General features: G+C 39.7%; 2 protein-coding genes across 2 annotated transcripts in view; one reads left to right on the top strand and one right to left on the bottom strand.

Moving 5' to 3' along the window:
- LAMC2 (laminin subunit gamma 2) overlaps positions 1–3620 on the top strand; it is a 35498-nt gene extending 31878 nt beyond the window's left edge. Inside the window, exons 22-23 of the mRNA XM_063428290.1 lie at positions 1160–1259; positions 2895–3620. Coding sequence (XP_063284360.1) covers positions 1160–1259; positions 2895–3148 — 354 coding nt within the window. The 3' untranslated portion in view covers positions 3149–3620. The remainder of the gene's footprint in view (positions 1–1159; positions 1260–2894) is intronic.
- Positions 3556–23248, bottom strand: part of NMNAT2 (nicotinamide nucleotide adenylyltransferase 2) — a 38748-nt gene continuing 19055 nt past the window's right edge. Inside the window, exons 2-11 of the mRNA XM_063428291.1 lie at positions 15984–16072; positions 11903–11970; positions 11430–11508; positions 10750–10876; positions 9980–10060; positions 8226–8270; positions 7380–7456; positions 6958–7059; positions 5852–5919; positions 3556–5760 (exon numbers count right to left, since the gene is read on the bottom strand). Of these exons, the coding sequence (XP_063284361.1) occupies positions 5658–5760; positions 5852–5919; positions 6958–7059; positions 7380–7456; positions 8226–8270; positions 9980–10060; positions 10750–10876; positions 11430–11508; positions 11903–11970; positions 15984–16072 (839 nt within the window). The 3' untranslated portion in view covers positions 3556–5657. The remainder of the gene's footprint in view (positions 5761–5851; positions 5920–6957; positions 7060–7379; positions 7457–8225; positions 8271–9979; positions 10061–10749; positions 10877–11429; positions 11509–11902; positions 11971–15983; positions 16073–23248) is intronic.

Raw genomic sequence — 23248 nt, 5'->3', positions numbered from 1 at the left:
GTGTGTAATGAGTGTATATAATTTTTTTGGGGGGGTGGGAATCTCGGGAGAGTTCCCACACTTTATTCTCTCCTGTTGGCTCACGCAGAACCGGCGCTATCTGAGTGCCGGCTCTGCTCTAAGCCTCCATGGGCCCGTGGGGAGATCAAAGATCTACCCCCTTGGCCACAGCAGCATGGAGGGAGGCAGGAGAGGACCCGGGGAGCTCTGGACAGCAACTCCGCCAGGCTCCTCTCACGTGGCAACGCTCTGATCTCGCGAGAGTTAACTCTAGCCCCGCAGGCTAGAGTTCACTCTCCACCGGACCACCAAGGATGGCACATGGCAGCAAGGATCCCCCCTCCCTACAGAAGGGAGGGGGGATATTTACTAATCTGCCCCCACCTCCCCAATCCCTCCAAACATACAGCACCCACACACACACACAGCACCTACCGACACACAGCACCCACACACATACAGTACACATACAGCACCTTCACACACAGCACGCTCACACACACAGTACACTAACCGCACCCTCACAAACACACACAGCACCCTCACACACAGCACACTAACAGCACCCTCACAAACACACACACAAACCACACCCTCACAAATACACAACACCCACACACATCACACACACAGCACACTAACAGGACCATAACAAACACACACCCTCACACACAGCACACTACCAGCACCCTCACAAACACACACACAAACAGCACCCTCACAAAAACACAACACCCACACACATCACACAAACTGCACCCTCACACACACAGCACACTAACAGGACCCTAACAAACACACACACAAACACCCTCACACACAGCACACTACCAGCACCCTCACATACAAACAGCACCCTCACAAACACACCCTCACCCACATAGCACACTACCAGCACCCTCACACACACATCACACTAACAGCACCCTCACACATACACACAGCAGCACCCTTACACACACCACCCTCACACAGCACACTAACAGCACACACACACACACACACAGCAGTGTATGTGTGTGTGTGTATATATATATATATATATATTTATATATATATACATATACATGCGGCGTGTGTTTGTGCTTTAGGGTGCACACCCTAATGCAATAGGCTGCGCACGCCTATGAATCTTATCTACCTCTTGTCTCTCCATCAGATTGCTCAGTCAGCTACAGAAGCTGAGGCCAAGGCTTCCGGTGCCAGCGATGCAGTTACAGCAACCCTCGGAGCTCTGGATCACGTGCTAAGTTTAATGAGTAAGTGACAAACTAATCAATTCTCTGGAGGTGTCGGTTTACTTCTGCATGCACTGATTACATTACAAATATATTAGTAAATTGATTCTATACGTACCTTGCAGTTATTCTCTCTGCACGCATAAAAAAAAGCTTATTTAGTCATAGATGTAAGCAAAATCAACAAATACATATCTGATGCGCAACACACTAACACACATCTCTGAGTAATATAAGGCTACTCAATTAAACAACTAACGTACAGTCCACTTACATGGCATAGACCAATAACCCCCACCAAATTCACATTACACGTTCCGGTAAACTCTCTGTAAAACATTGATAAAGACTATACATTGAACCTGGGGGAGGTGTTTGCTAAATCAGGACAACTTAGAAAGAAAATGCAGATTTCCAGGAAATCCAATGACCCAACATTTCCAGGAAATCCAATGACCCAACATTTCCAGGAAATCCAATGACCCAACATTTGCAATTCCAAATTTTGCAATTTAATTTTTTTTACCATTGCACGTTCCCTGAATAAATAGCATATATACTTCTCCAACCTGCCCCTTTTACCTGCTAGGGTTCGACGTTATTCTAACAAACACATAATTAACATCCTGTATCACTGAAAATCTGTGGCACCAGGGGACACTCTTTAGGCACTATAACCACTTCAACTCGTTGAAGTGGTCATAGTGCCTAGTCTCTCCCTTTAGTTTGTTGTATTTTTTTTTTCTGTTAAATTATCGGAAAGCAGCCGGTGGGCTAAATTCTACTATAGCAGTTAAACATATCTCTGTTTTTAACAGGTTTTTGTTACATCAATGGGAGAACTGCTATTGTATAAACCAGGGTTTAGTATTGTAATAAAATCTAGTCCTTTATCTCATACAGTAATCATAATAACCTATTTTAGTCCCCAAGGCTTTTATGTTGCAGTTATTAATTCAAACACCCAGGCCATTGTTTCTCCTTCTGTTATCTTGTGTCTTTCATTGATTTTTCTTTAAAGGACAAGTTTTTCTGTGCAACAATAGTACACAGACTTCATATAATGCTGTTTCGTGCTTGGAAAATACTGTACATATATCCCAAACTTCAACCTTACTTTTTTGGCTCTTACTCTAGAAACCTCTTTCATATTTTAAGACTCTTAATACCCCATATCAGAGAATTACAACCAAATGATTTGCAATTCTCTCTATTTCAATAGCTATAGCTAAACTTGAGAATTACTAATACATATACGTTTCTACCTTCAAAAAACGTTTTGTTATAGCCAAGACATTGGGAATTTGACTGCCTTTGATCTCTGAAGGCTGCAGTTCGTTTTTCAGAGTTCAGCTAGTCACTGAATATCTATGGATGATCCAAATGAAACCACGGAAATATGATGGTATATTTTGTCTGTATTAGGTTTAGTTAATGCAGGAGGTGACAATAATCAGGAATCACAGACATAGTGTATACTGGGTGTGATTTGTACCAGATGAATTCACCCAATATATAAAAAGTGATTCATCCTGCAAATAAATACAATAGCTTATCTTCGGTTGCTGCTATTTATTTCTGAACTTGTTATAACTGTGTTACTCCTATCAAGATGTAGTCCTCTTTTAGATACATGACTCTGTTGTTTCTTTGCAGATTCGCCTCTGGCGGGTGATGAGGAAGGCGTGCGTACTCTGGAGCGCAGTCTGAACTCAGCTCGCAGTCAGCTCTATGATCGTCTCAAACCAGCTCTGGAAGATATGGAACTGGCAGCTGTCCGTCAAAGGCAAAGAATTCTCAGCCTTGACACAGAAATCAGTGAGACCCTCATCGACATACAGAACCTGAGGGACATTGTTGCCACCCTACCTCCTGGATGCTACTCCACCACAGCTATCGAAAGACCCTAAAAGCTCCCAAGACAAGGAAAAGACTGGTATAGAAGAGATACTGGATAATAAGAATCATTGGACCATCCAAGACAAGGAAAATAATGCCGAGTGGTATAGAAGAGATACTAAATATTCACTGGGTCATAAAATATACCATGAGAATTGTGATTCCATCCAGGGGACACTGAAAATGTACCATTCATGCTACAGAGCGGTCCAGTGTTTGTATTTGTATTGAAGGGCTGTGTGCATGTTTGATGTGACATTCATTTTCCTGTGGGTACATTGGACAGAAGGAGTCTAAATGTGTAAGAGGAGAGACCATACATGTACTACTTGATTTCTACTAGATTTCTATTTATTTATTAATAAAATATAACCAAATAATGGCACTTTTGTTTTGTGATGACACCACATTTCACACATTTCTAGCAAAGCAAAATCTTTATTGATAAAACAGCAACAATATGAACAAAACTCAATACGATAGTCAAAGAACTGCTCAACTATCCACTTCCTTGGCAGACATTGTATCGCAAGATTATTATTTTATTTGTAAATTAAATTAGCCCTCCTGTGATTTTACCCACCCTATATTTCTCCCTTGTTATCTCCCATGCTGATCATATGCTGCTGAAACAGTTGATATACATGAAAAGCACCTGTCTCATATTTCTTCTCACCTTTAACTCGGGATACAAAATATTTACTGCAGGCCTACATCAGATTTTCTTCTGCCCTGAAGGATGCATGTTTTAGAAATTACCAACAATTAAAAGGTTGTGTGGTAACCCTAAAAGGTTACGATTGAAGCACTTATAACTAAATAGAGATTGATCAATCAAATCAGCATGTACTGGAGGTTAAAGCAGATCTTTGGGCTACCTGGGCTCTAGGATTGTTGGAACTGATGAATATTTCCAATTTTTACCACTGTATGTTGTAAAGATAAGCCAGTATTTTTTATGACACCTAGTATGTACATGGCTAGGCAACGATGAACTTGAGATGTGGACCAAATCACAATGGGATTTGTATCCTACAGCACCTTCAGTTCAAGTGGTTGCCCTTTTTCAATTTCTGCATACCAACGGTTCTCAAACACATTCTCTATGGCCAACATTGGTCAGCGATTAAGGATTGCCCACTAATTTGGGGGGGAATTGGTAAACACCTGCAATGATGGTGTTGGAGGACATCATTCAACTGTATGTTTTGGATATATTAACTGGTACATCAAAAGACCTTGGTGGGATGTAGTACACATGATATCATTTTATTCATTGTGCTGACATTATGAAGAGAAAATTCCCACCAAATTTGACATATCAAAACCTAGCTAAACATAATGTCCATTTTTTACATACTTTTCAATTTGTAAAGCATTAATGTAAAATAACTGTATTTCGTAAGAGTTTAACTGAATGTTTGGAAGCCTGATATGATCCGATTAAAAGGTTGCATTCTATACATATATGACAACAATATTTAATGCAACCTAATTCTCTAAGATGCAAGCCCTTAGTGTGTGATATAATAGGACAGATTTTTTTCTTGTCATTAAATGAATCCCTTAGGTGTAAAAAGGTACAGCTCTGCACAGAACCATCTAACTGCCGGAAAGAAAATTAACTATTTACAAAGTTTAACGTGACAATTTACCACGACGGGGACTGTGTCATACAACTGTCTGTGCCTTGTTTATTTTATCTTACATGCCATTAAATGGAACTGCACCGTACCTTCATATTTGTTCTTGCGCTGGATGTCCTATTTTCAATGTTTCATTTTTATGTAATTCATTTTTTTTTTTTCGTTTTTGCTTTCCTATAAATCCCTGCACGTTACTGAATAGTTGCATGCTCGTCCCTCCCAGTCAGGAGGTTAATATACATTTTGATAACACCATAGAAATAGGGGCACAGCAAGAACATGCTTGTCACGTGCAGTAATCTTGCAGTGGTTAGACAATAACATTCCTGGGTTACTATTACCCATAGTCCTGTAGGAAATAGTGTGATAGAAACAGAATTCATGATAGGTTCTTGAAGTGCCTTCAGCAAGAATTATGGCCCTGTTGTATCAGTATGTGAAATCCTGGATATTCTTAAAAGGTGATCAACACTTTCTGCATAAATCTGAAACCCGGGGAATAAAAATCACCAGCTGAATAACACATTCAGTGTGGCACTTTTTTGCCATACACTATATGAGTTGCACATTATTCCATCTTCCTTCTATTAAAGAGTAAATTGATCTGATGTTTAAACCCACCAGAAAAAAAGACATCCCCAAACACTCACTGAGGTGTGTGCCCCATATACCCTGGGCATCGGCATCAATACATCTTTAGTGGAATGAAAGGGGCAGAGAGTAGAAGTGGATGAGCAGTAATAAATGAGGAATGAGTGTTTGTACAAGTGGTATGACCGATGAGGAAATAGTGGGGAGTAGTAATTAGTAATACATTGTGATGACGAGGAGAGAGAGCACTGAGCTACGACCGGCACATTTTCTGTAGAGGACGTCAGCCCGATGTGTTAATATAGAGCTGGCTTTTCAAGACGTAATCAATGACCGGCTGCGACAAATAATCCACCACGTGTCCATCCCCATGCTGCAAAGCCAGCCTAAATGAGAGTAGAAAGTACATTTAATGTAATAGAAGTGAGTTGTATCACTTAGGCAAACTTACATCAAACTTTGTATCATGGACTTTACCTGCTTTTGGTGGAGCTGACGATAGACATTGGATGGTTACTGTCATCTTTAACCACCAGAATATTGTTCTGTTGAGGGGGAAAACAACAAAAGGTCACATTTCTATTATTATTCTTGCATCATTTTCAGTTCTCCTGTCCTGTTATACTGACACTTGGCACATTTACTTTGTCTCTTTTAAAGAATGTAATCAGTTTATTACTACTACTATGACTAACTATATCCACTTCCATTTCCTTTGTAGAAAAACCAACAACATTGCTTTATGTCTTTCAGGCTCTTTTTTTATTTGTAAATACTACATAATTAAACAATCACCGGTCCTAAAACCACTTTGACTATCCTTCAGAAGATGTCATGATGCATCACTTACCATCAATAAGTAGAATAAATCATAGGAGAGGAAGGGGAATATGTTGGTTTCTGACTCTTCCAGAATAGACATGCAAATGAAGCAAATATTTGTTCCACACTCCCAGGGTCGATCCTAGGGTCACAGATGCTTTGGTACAGAGTTTTTTTTTGCACCCCCTAGATGGACGTGGTCACCTTACCAACTTCACCCTTTTGCAAATGTCCAGTCCAGACAATGTTTCTATGGCACCGACTCCATCTATCAGCCTCCCCTCTTTTTGTAATCAGACACACTCTTACTGATTTGACACACACTAACAGAAACATACTAAGGCACACTGACACACACTCTCAATGACACAAACAAACACAATCTTACTGATTTGAAACACTGACAGACACTTCACACAATGCTCTGTACACTACCAATCTTTCACCCACAAAGCATTTATTCTTTAATTTTTTAAGTCAAGGTAGGATGGTTGGCATGCAACCATAACTGTATCTCATCTTATATGTAATGTCATTGTATTGTACAACATCACAGAATATGTCCACACACTATAAGATAAAATATCATTTTTAATATCTTAAATGCTTAATGGTTACATGGTTATTTTAAATAACCATTAAGGGATAATGTGAACTATCCTTTAGTAGAAATACGTTTCCACATTTGTTCTTTTTTTGCTGCCATCTGGAAATCGTGCTCTCTTGTATAAATACACCAAAAACACAACAAATAAACACACCTTATATTTACGCAGCAAAGACGAGTGATTCATGATTTGTTCAGTGTCCGTTCCATCCCTTGGCACAACCACAATTCCAAAATCTCCCACAATCACCTCCATCTGCATGGAAACATTTGATTTTCATTTTGTACACAAATTGAACTGGAATCCATTCACTAATATCTCAAGAAGTCACAACAAGTTCCAGATAGGAAACATACCTACTAGGTCAGTCTAGGGCAGGGATAGGCAACCATCGGCACTCCAGATGTTGTGGAATACATCCCCCATAATGCTCTTACACACATAATGCTGGCAAAGCATCATGGGCGGTCTAGTCCAAAACATCTGCAGTGTTGAAGGTTGCCTATTCCTGGTCTAGGGTGTAGGAATATAAGATCCAGCAAGAGTTGCTGAATATAATTAGTGTATTTACTTACATCAGACTCGTTCCATAGGCCTGGTATACAAAACGACTCAAGAAGATCGCTTCCACACAGGAGCAAGATACGCAGTTCTAAGAATAAAGAATAGGAAAATTAAGAATAGGGCAAACATGCCTGGGCGGCAATTTTTACAACCTATTACTTAATGTCTACTCTGAAGTAATCAAACTAATAGGAAATCAAAGGATATAACATGATTGTAACATTATTCTTGCACGTTATACCTGTATGAGAAGTACATGGTGTCAAACAAAATGCAATAAGTCACAGGGTAGCTTAGAACTAGCCATGTTGCATTCCGTTTCTCATTGTAACTGCTTGCACCACTAGCCGGTAGACATTTAGGCTCAGAGGTTTAGACCATATGGTGATATATGGAATGGTATAATGTAATATCACGGAAATATAAATTGTTGCTTAAGGGACTGTGGGGTGAGATATGGATAGATCATAGAACATGGACTGATATGACACATTAAATAATGGGGTAAAATTATCTGAATTATGTTGATTTCATCGCAGGAAAAATTTCTTTAGATACCCATTTATACATTTCCATAGCACAATCTATCGATCAAATTTCCTGTGTTTTCTTACTCGGACCTTGTAATCCACACTTACATGAATGGGATAACCACGTACTGGATACTGTGTGTTCTAACAAAATAAAGTGTGAACAACTGTGGACCAAGCAACGGTTCAAGATTATGTTTGAGTTCAGTTCAGGTTGTTACTTTACTGTACTGTCTAGTAGCTGTATCTCAAGGTATAGTTTTTACCTAATCCCTAATCAAATCTAAGATGGTTCACCCAATCACATGGATTCCCATTTAAACATACCTATCTCCTCGTATCGCATCACTGTTCCAAGGTTAGCATTTTCATCTGAAACATGGAATGAAAGAATTAGTTGAATTAATAAAATACGATAATCTAATGAAAACTAATCTGATTTCCCTTGACTGCAAAAGGACAATTCACATTTGATTCCATATGTCAATAATGATTAACCTTGGCCCTGTAGATGTTTGCAGACTACATTGCCTATGATGCACAGGCAGGACTGGAAAGACTAAACATTTGCCAGTGAGTATTTACAAAAAAAGCATTTCGTTTGGGTAACCCATGAGAAATGCATACATTTTGGGAACAACCACCTAAAGTACTTCCAAACAGGCCCATGAATAAAGTTTGAAGAGACTTCTACCCACATAAAGTGTCCAAAAACATTAGCACGGATTAAATAGCGCTTTGAATTTAAATTTAGCATTCTTGCTTAGAGCTTTTTTTACTGTGATGTTGCTCTGTCCGCACTGGCTACAGCTGACTATTATGTTCCTAGTTTCCCAGAATCACATGTATTAACACATTCAGGTCAATTTACTAGGCAGCATAAAGAGACACACTTGTGCTAAAATAAGTTTCCCTTGGAGGGCAGCTTAACCCATTAAGGACACAGCTTCAGAAGTAAAAGACCATCATGACGGGAAATTTCTGTCATGTCCTTAAGGGGTTAAAGGTCCAAGATATTTACTATCATGAATCGCCGGCTGGCTTCTGGGTGTAACTGAGCCTAGCCAATGACTTTATTTCCCTAGTGTGAAGAGGAAACATCACCAGACTGAACTAGACTCAACAACAAGGATGGAAAGACTGTCTTCATTTTAAAGTTCACTGTTAGGCACATCTGTCCATGTTGTATTAAGCCCTCTCTACAGATCTCAGAGCTAAACAAATAATAAAGTCTGTAAAAACCTCTAACATCAGATGAAGCTTTATTCGTGCCTACAAACAGGTAAAATATTGGCCACGACTAGTTCTTTCTTAATAAACCAAATGTTTGGCGAAATGTCTAGTTTTTAGCAGAATTGATATGTGTTTATCGTACTGTGTGGGGGCACTCTCCTTTATATTCACATTTTTTTTACAAACAGATAACAGAAGGGTTGAGTCATCTGCTTGTTTAATGGTTGCCTTAGACTCTCAAAACACATCAGTCTTGTATATGGAATTGTATAACAGAGAGGTCATGATGCTCATCAGATGGGATAAAGTCACTACTAGAACTTTATGTATTTTGATATTGTTCAGATGTCAAACTTTTAATAACCAATTCACATTGTTGGTGCTGTTGCTTCTTTACATAAGCACAATGGGCTTATTTACTAAACTACAAATTGTGAAGAACCAACAAGAGAATTGCAAATTTGGGGCCAAAACACATGAATTGAAAAATGGTACCAATTCAGATTGGAAATGTTGCCATCAAATTTGCAACGTCCTTGTCACTTCACCACAATTCACAGTTTATTGAATAACTGCAGTATCTATAACTATATGAAATTATTCTATCCACATAGTTGTGTTCTTAATGTCAACAACATACACGTAAATCACTGACAAGCAGAACAGATACAATATTGCCATTTTTAAAACAGATTTGGAATCTCCCGTATACATCTATTGTAGTCTGTCACAAACAAACAGAACAGGAAAGCCATTTACAGAAAGAATTATAGAAACAGAGTATGTCATGGTTTATGGACCTTAAAAACAATTACATGCAAACGATATAATTAGTATAGAACACTCACCCACAAAAGTAACACGCTGCAGGTTGGGGCGGACACAGCATATACGACTCAGTCCTTCTCCCACTTTCCCGAGGATCCTCACTGATAGGAAGAAAGAAGTGCAACATTTGTGCAAAAAAAAAAAATATTGAGGTAAAAAAGTCTATCTATATTACAACAACATTGCTTTGACCCTAATCTTTTCTAAGGAAGATTTTAACATTAAACAGTGTTTCCAAAAACACACGGTCCTCAATACCTGCTTACTGCTTGTCCCAAGAAGTAATGACTCATTGTATCTGTTACAACTCCTGTTTACTCTCCTACTATAGTGGAATGAGGGAAAGCAAAGATTTACTCCCGCGCTATATATATATATATATATATATATATATATATACATATACAAAGATAAGCATAATATAGAGCAGGTCCCAATGTTGGGTGCCAGTGAATATTCTCTCGCAGATTATTTTTTTTGCATTAATATATAAAGCACATTAGTGGTCAGATGAGGAACGTGTCCCTAGTTGGACTCTCCTTTCCTCTTTCCCTCGAATCTTTGTAAATAATCTCTATCCAAAATGGTATTACATCAAAGAGGAACTATCATATGTGCACAAAAAGACAACGAATGGTGTTTACTTTTTCAGTTGACATTATATAACTGATGGACATAATTTGTAATTTTAGTTAAACATTTTTTGGGGGGTGGGGGAAGTAGAAGGGGTAATAGGTTCACCCATTTCTTTCCCGTCTTTTGGACGGATTGTGAAACACTGTTCACTTACCTGCAGTGGGCTTGTTGGTGAGATTGCTGTTCTGGTAGACGGGCTGTGTTGATTGGTTGAGGGATTGGCTGATCACTGGTGTGACAGAAGGTGTGTTCACATTCGAGAGGATACAGCCAGTGACTCTCTGGGAAGGGGTGGGGGGGGAACAATCATGAATAAAGCAGTTGCCTGAATGCATTTTCAGAGTTTCTGTACAAGTTGTCCAGAAATAATCAGACATAGAGACGGAAGCAGAAGTAACAATTTGTCACACTGTTTAAAATAATCCATTGAGATGTATATATCATGTATTAGCAGCGACCTTAGAACATCCTATTAAATATTACAGGGTGTGAAATGTGACAATGTTTTAATATTCATTTCACACAAGCTGACTCTTTCTATAGCTCTATACAAAAACTATACATCAATGCAGAAAAGCCATAAAAATGTACAGTAGGGGGGTATCCAACAATGTTTACATTGCAGGGTTAAATCCACGTCTGTTGGCAGCAACTAGAGGTGCTTCCGCTGCATTGACCAAGTTAAATTAATTCACGTGATACAGAAGCTCCTAGGAAAGTATTGAATACAATTCTTTCTTATGGGGAAGTATGAATGTGTCCTATAACTAATAAGGTGAATGGCTAATCATACTCTCTGTTGTGTTATTTCATGGATCACAGTGTATGTCTCACCTTCATCAGATCTCGGTGATGCTCCAGAACACTACATGTTGTCTGCCAGGTATCTTGGTAGCATTCCCAAGGGTCAACCCTAAATAAGAACAGTGAAGTTAGTGGAGAAAGACACAGAAACCAGTGAAAATATAATATCGGAATATAAGTAAAAGACTATCTGTAGCATTTAGTTATGTATCCTACTTTTCAAACTTGTAGGCCTGCAATATGATGATAAACTCAACCTAGTAATGGCTAGATTACTCAACATATGTATATGTAATCATTCCAGCACCAGTGGATATTTTCTTATAAAAAATATATTACTGATTGTTTTTAATGTAATGTAATATAACCCTTAAAACAGAAGTCTTTGTTTTAGGTTATTCTACTTTAGTGCAAAAATATCCCCTCTTGTCAGTATGAAAAGTATCCTTTTATGTAATTCGATTCTTCCAAATTACCACTATGAACCCCAAGCCCCATCTCACCGGATCCAGTCTGAGTTCTGCACTGCAAGCTGACACATGTTAAGGCGATGTCGACTTGAGACCAGGCCCTGAGAATAGGCAAAGATATACAATCAGTGTTTAGGTGGAATACACAGAGGACATGTGATTAACACTTTAAGTGAAAAAAGAATACCCCCATTTTGCAGAGCACTTAAAGGGACACTATAGACACCCAGACCACTTCAGCTCATTGAAGTGCTCTGGGTGCACTGTCCCAGGTCCCTTAACCCTGCAGTGGTAATTATTTTTAATAAAATTGCAATCATTACTTGCCAAAGTTAACTCCGCCTCTAGTGGCTTTGTACTAGACATCCACTAAAGAGACTTCGGGGGGTCGCTAGGTGATTTTTTGGCATGAGGACATCCAGCGTCACCCAAAATCCAATAGGAAAACATTGTATTATGCTTTCCTATAGGGGAAAGTCCTGATGCGAGCAAGGCGATTGCCGTGCATGCGCATTACGTCACTCCCGCCCTCTTACACTGGAGCCTCAACCAGCGTCGAGGAACATTGGCGCTGGGATCCGGTAAGTGACAGAAGGGGTTTTTAACTATAGGGAGCGATAGTGCCGTGAAAATAGCTTTGTTTTCCTGGCAATATAGTTTCCTTTTAAAGAGCTAAAGAGAGAAATGTTAAAATCAATAATGATTTAATCAGATCTGACTTTATTTCTGCACGTTTAAATCTGCACTTTCCTCAATCTTTATTATTTTATTAGTATTAAATTATAATAATACATAATAAAATTAGTTAAAAGAAGCACTTGATTGAATAAAACTGCCAAGGCTTTATTTTGCTAAAATTGTGTAAACCAGGGGTTCCCAAACTTTTTAGGTTCAAGGCGCCCTTAATGTTTCAATATTTTTCCAAGGCCCCAAGTTAAATGTTTCCCTGTCAGGGACGGGAGGGGCACTTGTAGATTATTTAAAGAAACAATCCAGACACAATAACCACTACAGCATGCCAGGAGTGCTGTGGTGCCCTCCCAGGGTAAACAAGAACAGTTTGACAACTTACCTGGGGTCTGCCAGGAAATGGACTGCAGTAAAGGATAGGGGCAGTGGTGTGTGTGTGTGTGTGTGTGTGTTTTTGTGTGGGGAGCAGTGTGTTTGTGAGTGGTACAGTGTGTGCGTGGGTGGCAGTGTGTGTGTGGGGGCAAGGTGGGAATGAGGGGTACAGTGCATGTGTTTGGTGCGGCAGTATGTGTTAGGGGTCCAATGTGTGCATAAGTGGGCAGTGTTTATGAGAGGTACAGTGTGTGTGTGAGGAGTACAGTGTATGTATGTGGGGCAGTGTCTGTGTGTGTGAGAAAGGCAGTGTGTCTGTATAGGGGGCAGTGTGTGTGTATGGGGGCAGTGAGTATATGTGGGGCAGTGTGTGTGTGTGTGGGTAGTGTGTGTATAGGGGGCAGTGTATGTGAATAGAGGGACGGATAGGAGGAGAAGGGTAGATAAATAAATATATATAGGTTTTTTTATTTAAAAAAAAATAATAATAATTTTGATGTCCCCCCTCCATGATTACCTTTGCCTGGAAGGAGGGACATTTCCTGTAATCCCTGGTGGTCCCATTGGTGAGAGTGAACTCTGGCAGCCTCAGGAGTTGCTAGAGTTCACTCTTGCAAGATTCAGAGCGTTGCCGTGGTAAAAGCGGCAACGCTCCAAGCTCGCGAGAGGAGAACACGGCAGAGCTCCCCCGGGTCCTCTCTCCCTCCCTCCCCTGCTGGCTGCCAGCATTACACTGCTAGCAGGCCGGAGATGGAGATCTCTGATCTCCCCTCCAGTCCTGCAGAGCCGAGAGGGGAGAGGGAGGCACATTTCCCAGCACCGGGGAAATATCTTGCGGCACCCCAGGGAACACAGTTTGGGAACCGCTGGTGTAAATAATAAATTCTTTAGGTCAAATGTACCCAAAAGATAGATCCACACATGTTGTAGAACTACAACTCCAAGATGCTTTGCCAGCCTTAAGCATGAAAAAGCATCAAGAGAGTTGGAGTTCTAAAACATCTGGGGATCTACCTAATAATCACCCCTGCTCTACGTTGTTTCTATGGTGAGCCAGTTATCCAACAGAGTTATATATAGAAGAAGATAATCAATCTATAACTCCAAATAAAAATAGTGGTATTGTTAACAGTGGCGGCAGTTAGTGCGACAGGTTCAACAACAGAAACTTGCATTTATTGCCCATTGGCCACTCTGTTTCCATACTTGCAATTTTGGGCAAGTGAACTACCTCCATATAAGCTATTTTCGCACCACCTCCTGCATGCTAGGGTGACTACTCCAGTCCAGTGCAGTGCAAGTGTGTTTAAACATGCATTTTTGTAGCACTTATCTCAGAAGTCAGCAGAAGCAAAAAAACAGAGAGAAGTCATTGAATAGTTGGACGATGAGATGGTGAGAGCCATATCCAAAAAATTCAGGGATGGATTTCCCATATCTGCTGTGAATTTAGGTTCAAAACATTCTGATTGTGATGCTTTCTAAACTCATAGAATCTGTCAATGTTGTCAGTCCAGATGATTAGAATATCGTCGATATAACTTTCCATGTGAGTATTGATACAATGTATTCACTCATCTCTTCGGAGAAAACATTCAGCTCCTCTCACCAATCAAGGTGGAGGATGGCAAAAAATTTAGCACAAGCCGTGCCCCCATCACACTACCTCTCATCTGGTGGTAGAAGGTGCCATCAAAAATAGAGAAATTGTGTGTCAGAATAGATTTCAACAGATCCACAATGAAACTATTTTGCGTCGCTGAATAGGAGCCATTATGTTTTAAAAAGTATTCCACATTGGTAATGCCTGATTATATGGAATTAAACGATACGGCCTCTCCACAACTAAGCTGCATAGTATTGCATTTTCAGGGACTCTCAAAGTATCACGTTTGGCCAATGTCTGTTTTGTGTCTCGTAGGTAAGACGACATTTTTTTTACCAGGCTGCTGAATACCTTAACAACATATAAACTGATGTAGGTCCTCCCGATCCCCAACCCAATGCCCGCAGCCGCCTCCACCCTTACCAGGGAGGGTCTAGATGTATGATCCTGTCACTAGTACATTCTTGTCTCCAAGATTAAGTCATGCACGTGTAAGGACTGAAGAGTGAAACTGCAAATGGCTTATTAAATCTGTTATGGTTTTTTTTGATCGCTCCATCTGTTACTTGGATAACTGAGGAAATTCTAAATCTAGTAATGGGGATCTATCTGAGGACAAGTAACCACCTTAATTCCAGCTCCAATAGAGTATATTAACCAAACTTCCCCATCTCCCCTGTCAAAAGAAAAAGTCAAAATACTCAAATACCCAAATTTATTTGCTCTTTCAGCTATTTTTAGCCAAAGTTTGATATTCATTTTGAATTCCCAACAATTCACATTTTAGTAAATAAACCTGTGATACCCTTTCCTCTCCCTATAATAGTGTAAGGACAGACAATGCCTCCATATTCTGCAAATGTATGCCTGCTTAATTTTCAAAACAAATGTAACAAGCGAAGGAGCCATTTATTTTTCAAAATAGCATTGTAAAAGCATCAGAGGATATATAAACGTTCCACCATTATTTAAAATAAAGTTAGTATAGTTCCACAACCAAAATATATTTGTGACATAATATCAATTTAAAGTCCGCATTCCAGGTGCCATTTATTAACCGCTCTACCTAATTCTTTTTCATCAAGTCCAAAATACTCATTTGAGTTAATAGATAGATTTTGGTCAACAAAAGAATTCACGCAAACCGCTGCTATTAAAGTGTCAGCTTCATAATACTAATGCAAACACAATATGCACTTAAAGGACCACTATAGGCACCCAGACAACTCCCATGATTCTCAGCCTATCTATTTCATTCATAGAATCATGGGAGCTGTAGTTCAGCAACATCTGGAGGGCCGGAGTTTGGGGAAGCCTGCTTTAAGCAATTTAGTTATTAGGGGAACATGACAATAGAGCATAGGACTTGAAAAATGCACTGATTAGAAGGTAATAACATTTATAAGATTATTTATTATAGAAGCATATGTAAAAATATAACTTCACCTGTTTTCCATATGAATCGTGAACAGGGGAGATGATTCCTCCAATAACAATATACCGTCCGCTCTTGTGCAGGTAATCTCGTGCTCGCTCTTTAAAAAAACAGATAGGACATAAGTATTAAAAATTATACTTAATTAATAGAAGACTTGTGCATTTGGTTTCACACGAATTGCGATTCTTCTGACATTTGGGCGGAAGTTCGAAAATCAAAACAAACGAAAGGAAGAAGGAATGACCAGTTTCATTTGATTTGTGTTTCGAAATTCCATCTGTAGCATCTGTTGATTGACAGGAAAAAAGATAGTTGATTGTTATGGAATAGCCACTAAATGTTGTTGTTTTTTTTATACACTGATCAGCCACAACATTAAAACTGCTGACAGGTGAAGTGAATAACAATGATAGAAAAACTACCACAATAAGAGGACATAGTCTTAAATTAGAGGAGCAAAGGTTTAAAAATAATATTAGGAAGTATTACTTTACTGAGAGGGTAGTGGATGCATGGAATAGCCTTCCAGTTGAAGTGGTAGAGCAAGCATTGTGGGGTGTTCCCAATATACAGTGGTAGTACCTACCAATAGTGGTGCAAGGAAGGACATTATTTAACAAATCTGTGATATCCTGATTCAAATGGAAACCTGAAAAAACCTTCTTCAACGAAAGAAAATAGGAATAAATCAAGTAACACCTTAGCCGTAGAAAAAGGTAAAATAGAAACTAGCTTCTTATTCAAACAAAACTACATTTGTTGGGATATAAAGAGTAAGCTTGATGTTCAGCTCTCAGTAGGGGACCTTTATCAAACAATGCCAGAAGAAAAGAAGATGAATAGGATTTTATTAATAAATGTAAATAGCCTTATTATCCCGCACTCCGTGGGTCAGCCTACGCCAATAATATGCACAGAGTCATGTTAGGTGACTGTTAGGTGCAGGACGTAGTGACAATATCACAATGTGTACTGATGACAATGCAGTATTACCAAAGGACAGCCACAAACCATAACTACTGATCTCACAATGCACAGCCATAGAAATGTGTCAGGTATCCCTAGGCAACAACTCTACGGAAGATATAATCAAAATCTATCTATATAAGCCCACTGACTAAAGTGATGCAGTGGGTCTTTTTGTTTTTTGTTTTTTAAATAATAGGGTCCTGAGGACCTACTATAGAGGGGGATTCTTAAGCTTAGCGTAAGGCATAGATAGATATTAACACAGATTGGGATAGATGAATGGATTCACATTTTCTGAATCAAAACTTTTAAATAAGGGACAGAAATCCCATAGATCCCAAAGGAGTGAAAGCTTTCTAAAAATCAACAGACACTTCCAAATAGAACACTTGCAAGCTACGGATTACCTGACAACTGAAAAAACAAACAAAAAAACAAACACATTTTTTTATGTATAAAAAACTAGCCATCACTTAATTTTAAGAATCTGTATCTGTAACCATTTTATTAAAATTGAAAGTGGGGGGCGGGGCCTGACTGTCATAGCGAGAGGTCGCATCTCACAAAATCTCCTGCCAAAACATGACCTAATCCTTGCTTAATCCCTTAAGGACACATGACGGAAATATTCCGTCATGATTCCATGTTATTCCAGAAGTTGTGTCCTTAAGGGGCTAACAGCGTTTTTAAGCATACAAACTGGGACCAACAGCCTCTACTTGTACCTGCTAACAGACTGACCGGCCTGGGAACACTTTCTGCAGTCATTTACCACTGTTGAACCCAACCTCCTCACCTTAGCGCCACTTGTTGGGCCTGATAAGCGTCGCGGAGGAGAGAAACGGACGATCAACCGGCCCAATGCACGCAGAACTCCATCATGCTGATGCTATAACCCCGCAACCCCCCCTTTGGACCAGCGGGGGCGATCCCGGTCCCCACCCTGGATGCTCCTCAGACCCATCGGGGCACCTGTATAGAGCCACAATTATCAACAGCACAGATGGTGACGCATCCAAAATGGCGGACACCACGCGTGAACTTGCCTACCTGGGAACAATATCCAGCATCGCATGCTGCCTGGACAAGTTGTTTGACGACTTCTGGAGGAAGATAAGAGAGAAGCGGACTGAGCACAACCCGCAAGTCCTCCGCTCCCCCCTGGGGTCTCCGCAACACTCCCACCGACCTGCACCTGCCACGGCGCAACATATCCGCATCCGTAAAGGCCCCTGGGAAGCGAATATGTTGAACAGCACTGTGCCTGCAAGGCTTCTCGCGGGTCCACACTGCGTGGGGAATTGTGGTAGAGACACCTACAACCTCCACGACAGCAAGCACTGGGGCACTGGGCCTGAAGCCTGATACACACCAGGAGAACGGTGTTCAACCTGCAAAGGGCATAGGCGGAACGACTTGTCAGCCATCCTGCAACAAACCATATCACCAAGCTGCAAATGTATATACATACTTCTTTTAAAAATGTTCTCTTGGATGTTTCTTTCCTGTGACTGACCCAGGGTACCTGGGAAGTAGTATAGGGTGGCACACTCTGTATAGCCCAACTTTTCTTAAACATGTATATAATTCATATAACAATGTGCAGTAATCTTGATATGCCCTACAGCTGCATATGTACTCTGATTTAAGAATGTTTGCAATCGCTGTTGTGGCATTGCAGACTTGTTTGTTATACTATGCACAATAAAATAAAGAATTAAAAAAATATATTAAATCGAAAGTGAATATTTCCCATTTTCTAAAATAAAGTATCCCCATTAATATTCATACAATATTAGGCTATGCCATTATTAATGAATATGTGTGTTGAGAAAATTTTCCTGTTTTCACCCTTTAATCCACCTCTAACATATTTAACCAGACCTCATAATGTTCAACCTTTTTATCAGCATTGCTGACAAGCAACATTTGCCATGTAATAAGATAAAAGAAACAAACACAATCTATTTCTGCTTCAAATTGACCTGTGACGTAACCTCACCATCATTGCTACATGAATAATTAAATTTAACTTGCTGTACGTTGACATCCACAGAAAAGTGCTCATTCAATCTCATTATTTATTAAGGCAAGGGCTAATAATGATATTACAATTTCTGTCCTTATGTCAAAGTACCTATTTCCATCTCGAATCATGTACTTAATGCCCATTAAATTCATATCTGGAAAGAAGTGGCTTGATTTGTAGCCTGAGTTCGGAGTTTGTTATTAGGAAGACAGTTATAAAGTGAGTATCACTTATTTAAATGACAATCTATCGTGGCTGTACCACCAATGTATTTAAAGGGACGTTCTAAGCACCAGAACACTACAGCTTAATGGAAAGATATGGTCCATGCCGTCTCTGAGCCAAATCCACTCCCGATTTTACCAGCTGCAACGTTGGGCGGTATGGAAAGGGCAGTGTTTACATTGCTGTGTAATCCGACCTCTAGTGACTGTCACTTGGACAGCCACTAAATGGACTTCCTGGATGCAGTTCTGCAAAGTCTTGACATTCGGCGTCTCCATGGAATTGAGCATTGACACTACAGGAGCATGATAGCATTAAAACAGTTGTTTAAATGACTATAACGTCCTTTTAACTGATCAGTGAAGTGAAAAAAAAGTAACCAAAAGAGGGAAAAAGGAGGATATATATATATAATTTTTTATTTTTTTATTTAAATTCATTTATTTTACTGCTCCTCCTTTCCTCCCCTCTGTTGGTCACTTCTCACTTGATCTGTGAATAAAATTAACATTAAGTAACGTCCCCTAACCATCAAGCAACTTTTTTTTTTTATTATTTTAATGGGGGGGTAGGGGCAGCATATGCAGAACTCCAAATCAGAGGTTGCCTGACCATCTCACTAGAAAAACATTTTAGGGCCTTCTTGCGCAGTTTCTGATGCACAAACATCAAATCTATAGACTTTCTTTCACACCTTGTCAGCTAAATGCCATTTACCCTGCAGAAAAAGAAACCAGCTTCTAAGGGTCCAGCAATTAGCGTGAGTTATATTGATAACCACTCAACCAGGGCTTATTTAAGAATTTATTCACACACCACTAAGGTCAGGTGGTGTTTCATCTTAACAGATGCATTTCTCAAGAGTGCTTCAAAACATACAAAATCCTAAATAACCAGTCCTACACACCTGGTAATTTATACATGTCTCAGACATGTGATCCGTTACATCGTGCATATTCAGCTAATAGATTGCATTTTGTGGGAGCAAAATAAGTGCTTATTGTTATATTAACAATGACCCTGAATATTTGAAATATGATATTTTCACTGCATTGGTTCAGGAAAAGTTACATACACTGAAACTCTGATATTGAAAGCGGATACCCTACAATTTATGGTGTAGAGAAGAAAGAAGGAATTGTTGTGGATATAGAAATATCTATTTAAATGGTGCAGTCAAAAAAGAAAACTTTCTACCGGAAATTGAAAAGCCTAAATTAATTTGGAGAGGTCATACATCACTGTGGCACCGGAAAGGTTCATTTGCATGGCTCTTCTAACCTAGCAAGACTTTACACCTGGTCTCACTAGCCATAGTATTTCACTCCCCTGAAACAGCGGCACCACTAACTAAACAAATTGTTCCATGGTTTCTAATGGACCCCACTCACTTATGCCAGAACCTTTTGCCATTGTGGAAAATATTAACCCAGTTACTAAATTGAATTTATTGTGTAACTTTTCTGCTACCCCTATTAGCACTGTGTCAGGCTCTATTAAAACAGGACTGTCACCGTCTGGGGACTTTGCATCATTTTCAAAGATTCTAGACTGTGACACCGCCACTAGGGTTCTGTTGGCCAGGGGCAGGTAAATGCGAGGTTTTTACTTACCTGAAATTGTCCATTGCGTGCGCAGCCATCTTCTTCCAGCTGATCCTCTTCTGCTTCTGGCGCTTCAACTGCCAGGAGTCGACTTTAAGGTTTCTGGAGGATTCCACCAGACCCTAAACAGACAGATCTAATTTCCCTGCAGCCGTCATAGCCAGGTGGCATGACCACCACATATGGGGGTGCGTTCTCCTCTGGCCACATAGCCTTCAACAGCAGTCCAAATGTATCTTTTCCATTCTAAAGGGCTTCACTGCTGTTGTATACCACCTAAAAAAATCTTATAGATCTGTTCTTGAGAGACAATACATATTGACACCTTAGCAGCTGCCTCCAAAAGTCTTCCCAAGAGTTGCCCTTCAGTTCCTCTCCCAGGACACGCTCTCACTGCCCAACATAAAGTAAAGCACACCATACTGTAGAATTTGAACAGATATGAATACATGTTAAAGAGAAACATACCTTTGAAACATAAATCTTCAAACACTATTGGGGCAGTTAAGGAGGCTTTATGAACCTCCACAAATTAGGAAAAATCAATAAACTGTACATATAACAATAGAAGTCTTTCTTGGATAAAGGGGAAATACGTTGTAAATCAGGCAAACTTACTAATGAAGGACTTCTCCACAAATGCAAATATCTCAGGACTTCTGCATCTTCCAAATTTTTAAAGTACCAGGGGCACATGCCTGGAGGAAAAGTTTTATTCCTTAAAACCAGAGTAAAACGGGAGGGAGAAGAAGCCAGTGATAACTTACACCAACCCGATGACATATTCTTAAAGGGAGTCTGTTGGAATTAGTTATAGTGCCGGAGTACCATTATACTGTTCCTCCATTCAAAGTTAAACCATGTTCGAGCAGTGTAACACTAAATAAGGGTCCCTGACCACCCATAGCCTGGCCCCCACTGGCGATATGGCTAAGACAGAGATTACACACTTATTTCAAGTCCTATCAATGCATCCATTGTACAGCGCTACAGAATTTGCTGACGCTATATAAATAATAAAATAATAATCCCAGCAACGGGCGCTGTGATAGGCTAAAATTGGTCAGCTGGTACTCTCAGCCAATCACAGCTGTCTACTGCTGCTCAGGCTAATGTTTTTCTCATTAACCCAAGCAGCAGAGTCTGTAACCCAAGCAGCACAGTCTGTAATCTGGACACTCTTTTTTTAGCATTAAAACATAAAAAATGGTTGAATGTTAAACGTAAAAAACAGTGCCAGGGGTTTCTACACACTATAACCACTTCAGTGAGATGAAGCAGTTACAGTGTCAACATTGTCCCCTTAAAGAAGTCAGTATAGCATGCAAGGAGCATGAAGCAAGGCAGGTTGAGATCAACCCAGGCACATTTAAACATTGGGAGAATGCAAGAAATCAGACTACAATCCATATCCACCCACATCCCGTCTGCAGGGGGAGCATGCCACATCAAGATCTTCGCAATATGAGCTGCCTAATAGTACATTAAGAGATTCAGACCCTTGAGGCCACCCGCAACCTTAGATCTGTTTAAAATGTTTCTGGCCAGCCTGTGCCATTTATTATTCCATATTAACGTGTCTATAGGTCTCTGTATGCCCTCCAACATTTTTCTTTTTGGTAAGAATCAGGAGACATGATTCATCTTTTAACAATATGTGGTCTAATAATACAATATTAATACTGTTAATTCCTTCTCTTTTATATTAGAAAAATCATATACATCAAGAATTAAAAGGGACTAAGATGTAGTTATAACATGAAAAAACATTTTCCCAGTATTATTAGCGCACCACATGGGATCTGCATTTAAAAGCCAGCATATAAGACAGCATACATCAATATGTCCTACAAATCAATAACTAATGTAGTTAGTTATGTGACTCATCAATATACCAACCAACCTATGTAGCTCTTTGCTGATGTGAACATGTAACTCTTGATACATTAACTCCTTCACTATCAAGTGGTTTGCAAAAAAAAAAAAAAACAGAATCCAAGTATTTTGGGTGTCCTGGAAAGTAATATTTAAAGGGACACTATAGTCACCGGCACAACTACAGCTTAATGTAGGTGTTCTGGTGAGTATAATAGCTTCTTTCAGGCATTTTCATGTAAACACTGCCTTTTCAGATGGCCACTGGAGGCGCTTCCTGGTAGGGCTGCACATGCTCTGCATGGAGATGCTGACTTTTCCTCATAGAGATGCATTGATTCAATGCATCACTATGAGGAGGTGCTGATTGGCCAAAACTGTTTGGCCCTGCCCCGTTGTCTAATTTTGCCAATCCAATGCTTTCCCCATGGGAAAGTATTATATTGGCTAAACATCGGCAATTCTGATGATGTCACCAAGGGGGCGGGGCCCGTGGAGAGCTGAAAATAAGGTGAGTTTTAACGCATTCTGAGGGGGCTCTGTAGGGGACAAGCCACCTAAATGGTGAGTT

The sequence above is a fragment of the Pelobates fuscus genome, chromosome 7 (genome assembly GCF_036172605.1).
Source record: "Pelobates fuscus isolate aPelFus1 chromosome 7, aPelFus1.pri, whole genome shotgun sequence".
In the NCBI taxonomy this organism is placed as follows: domain Eukaryota; kingdom Metazoa; phylum Chordata; class Amphibia; order Anura; family Pelobatidae; genus Pelobates; species Pelobates fuscus.
The sequence above is the reverse complement of the archived record's forward strand: the minus strand, read 5'-3'. Positions and strand labels throughout refer to the sequence as shown.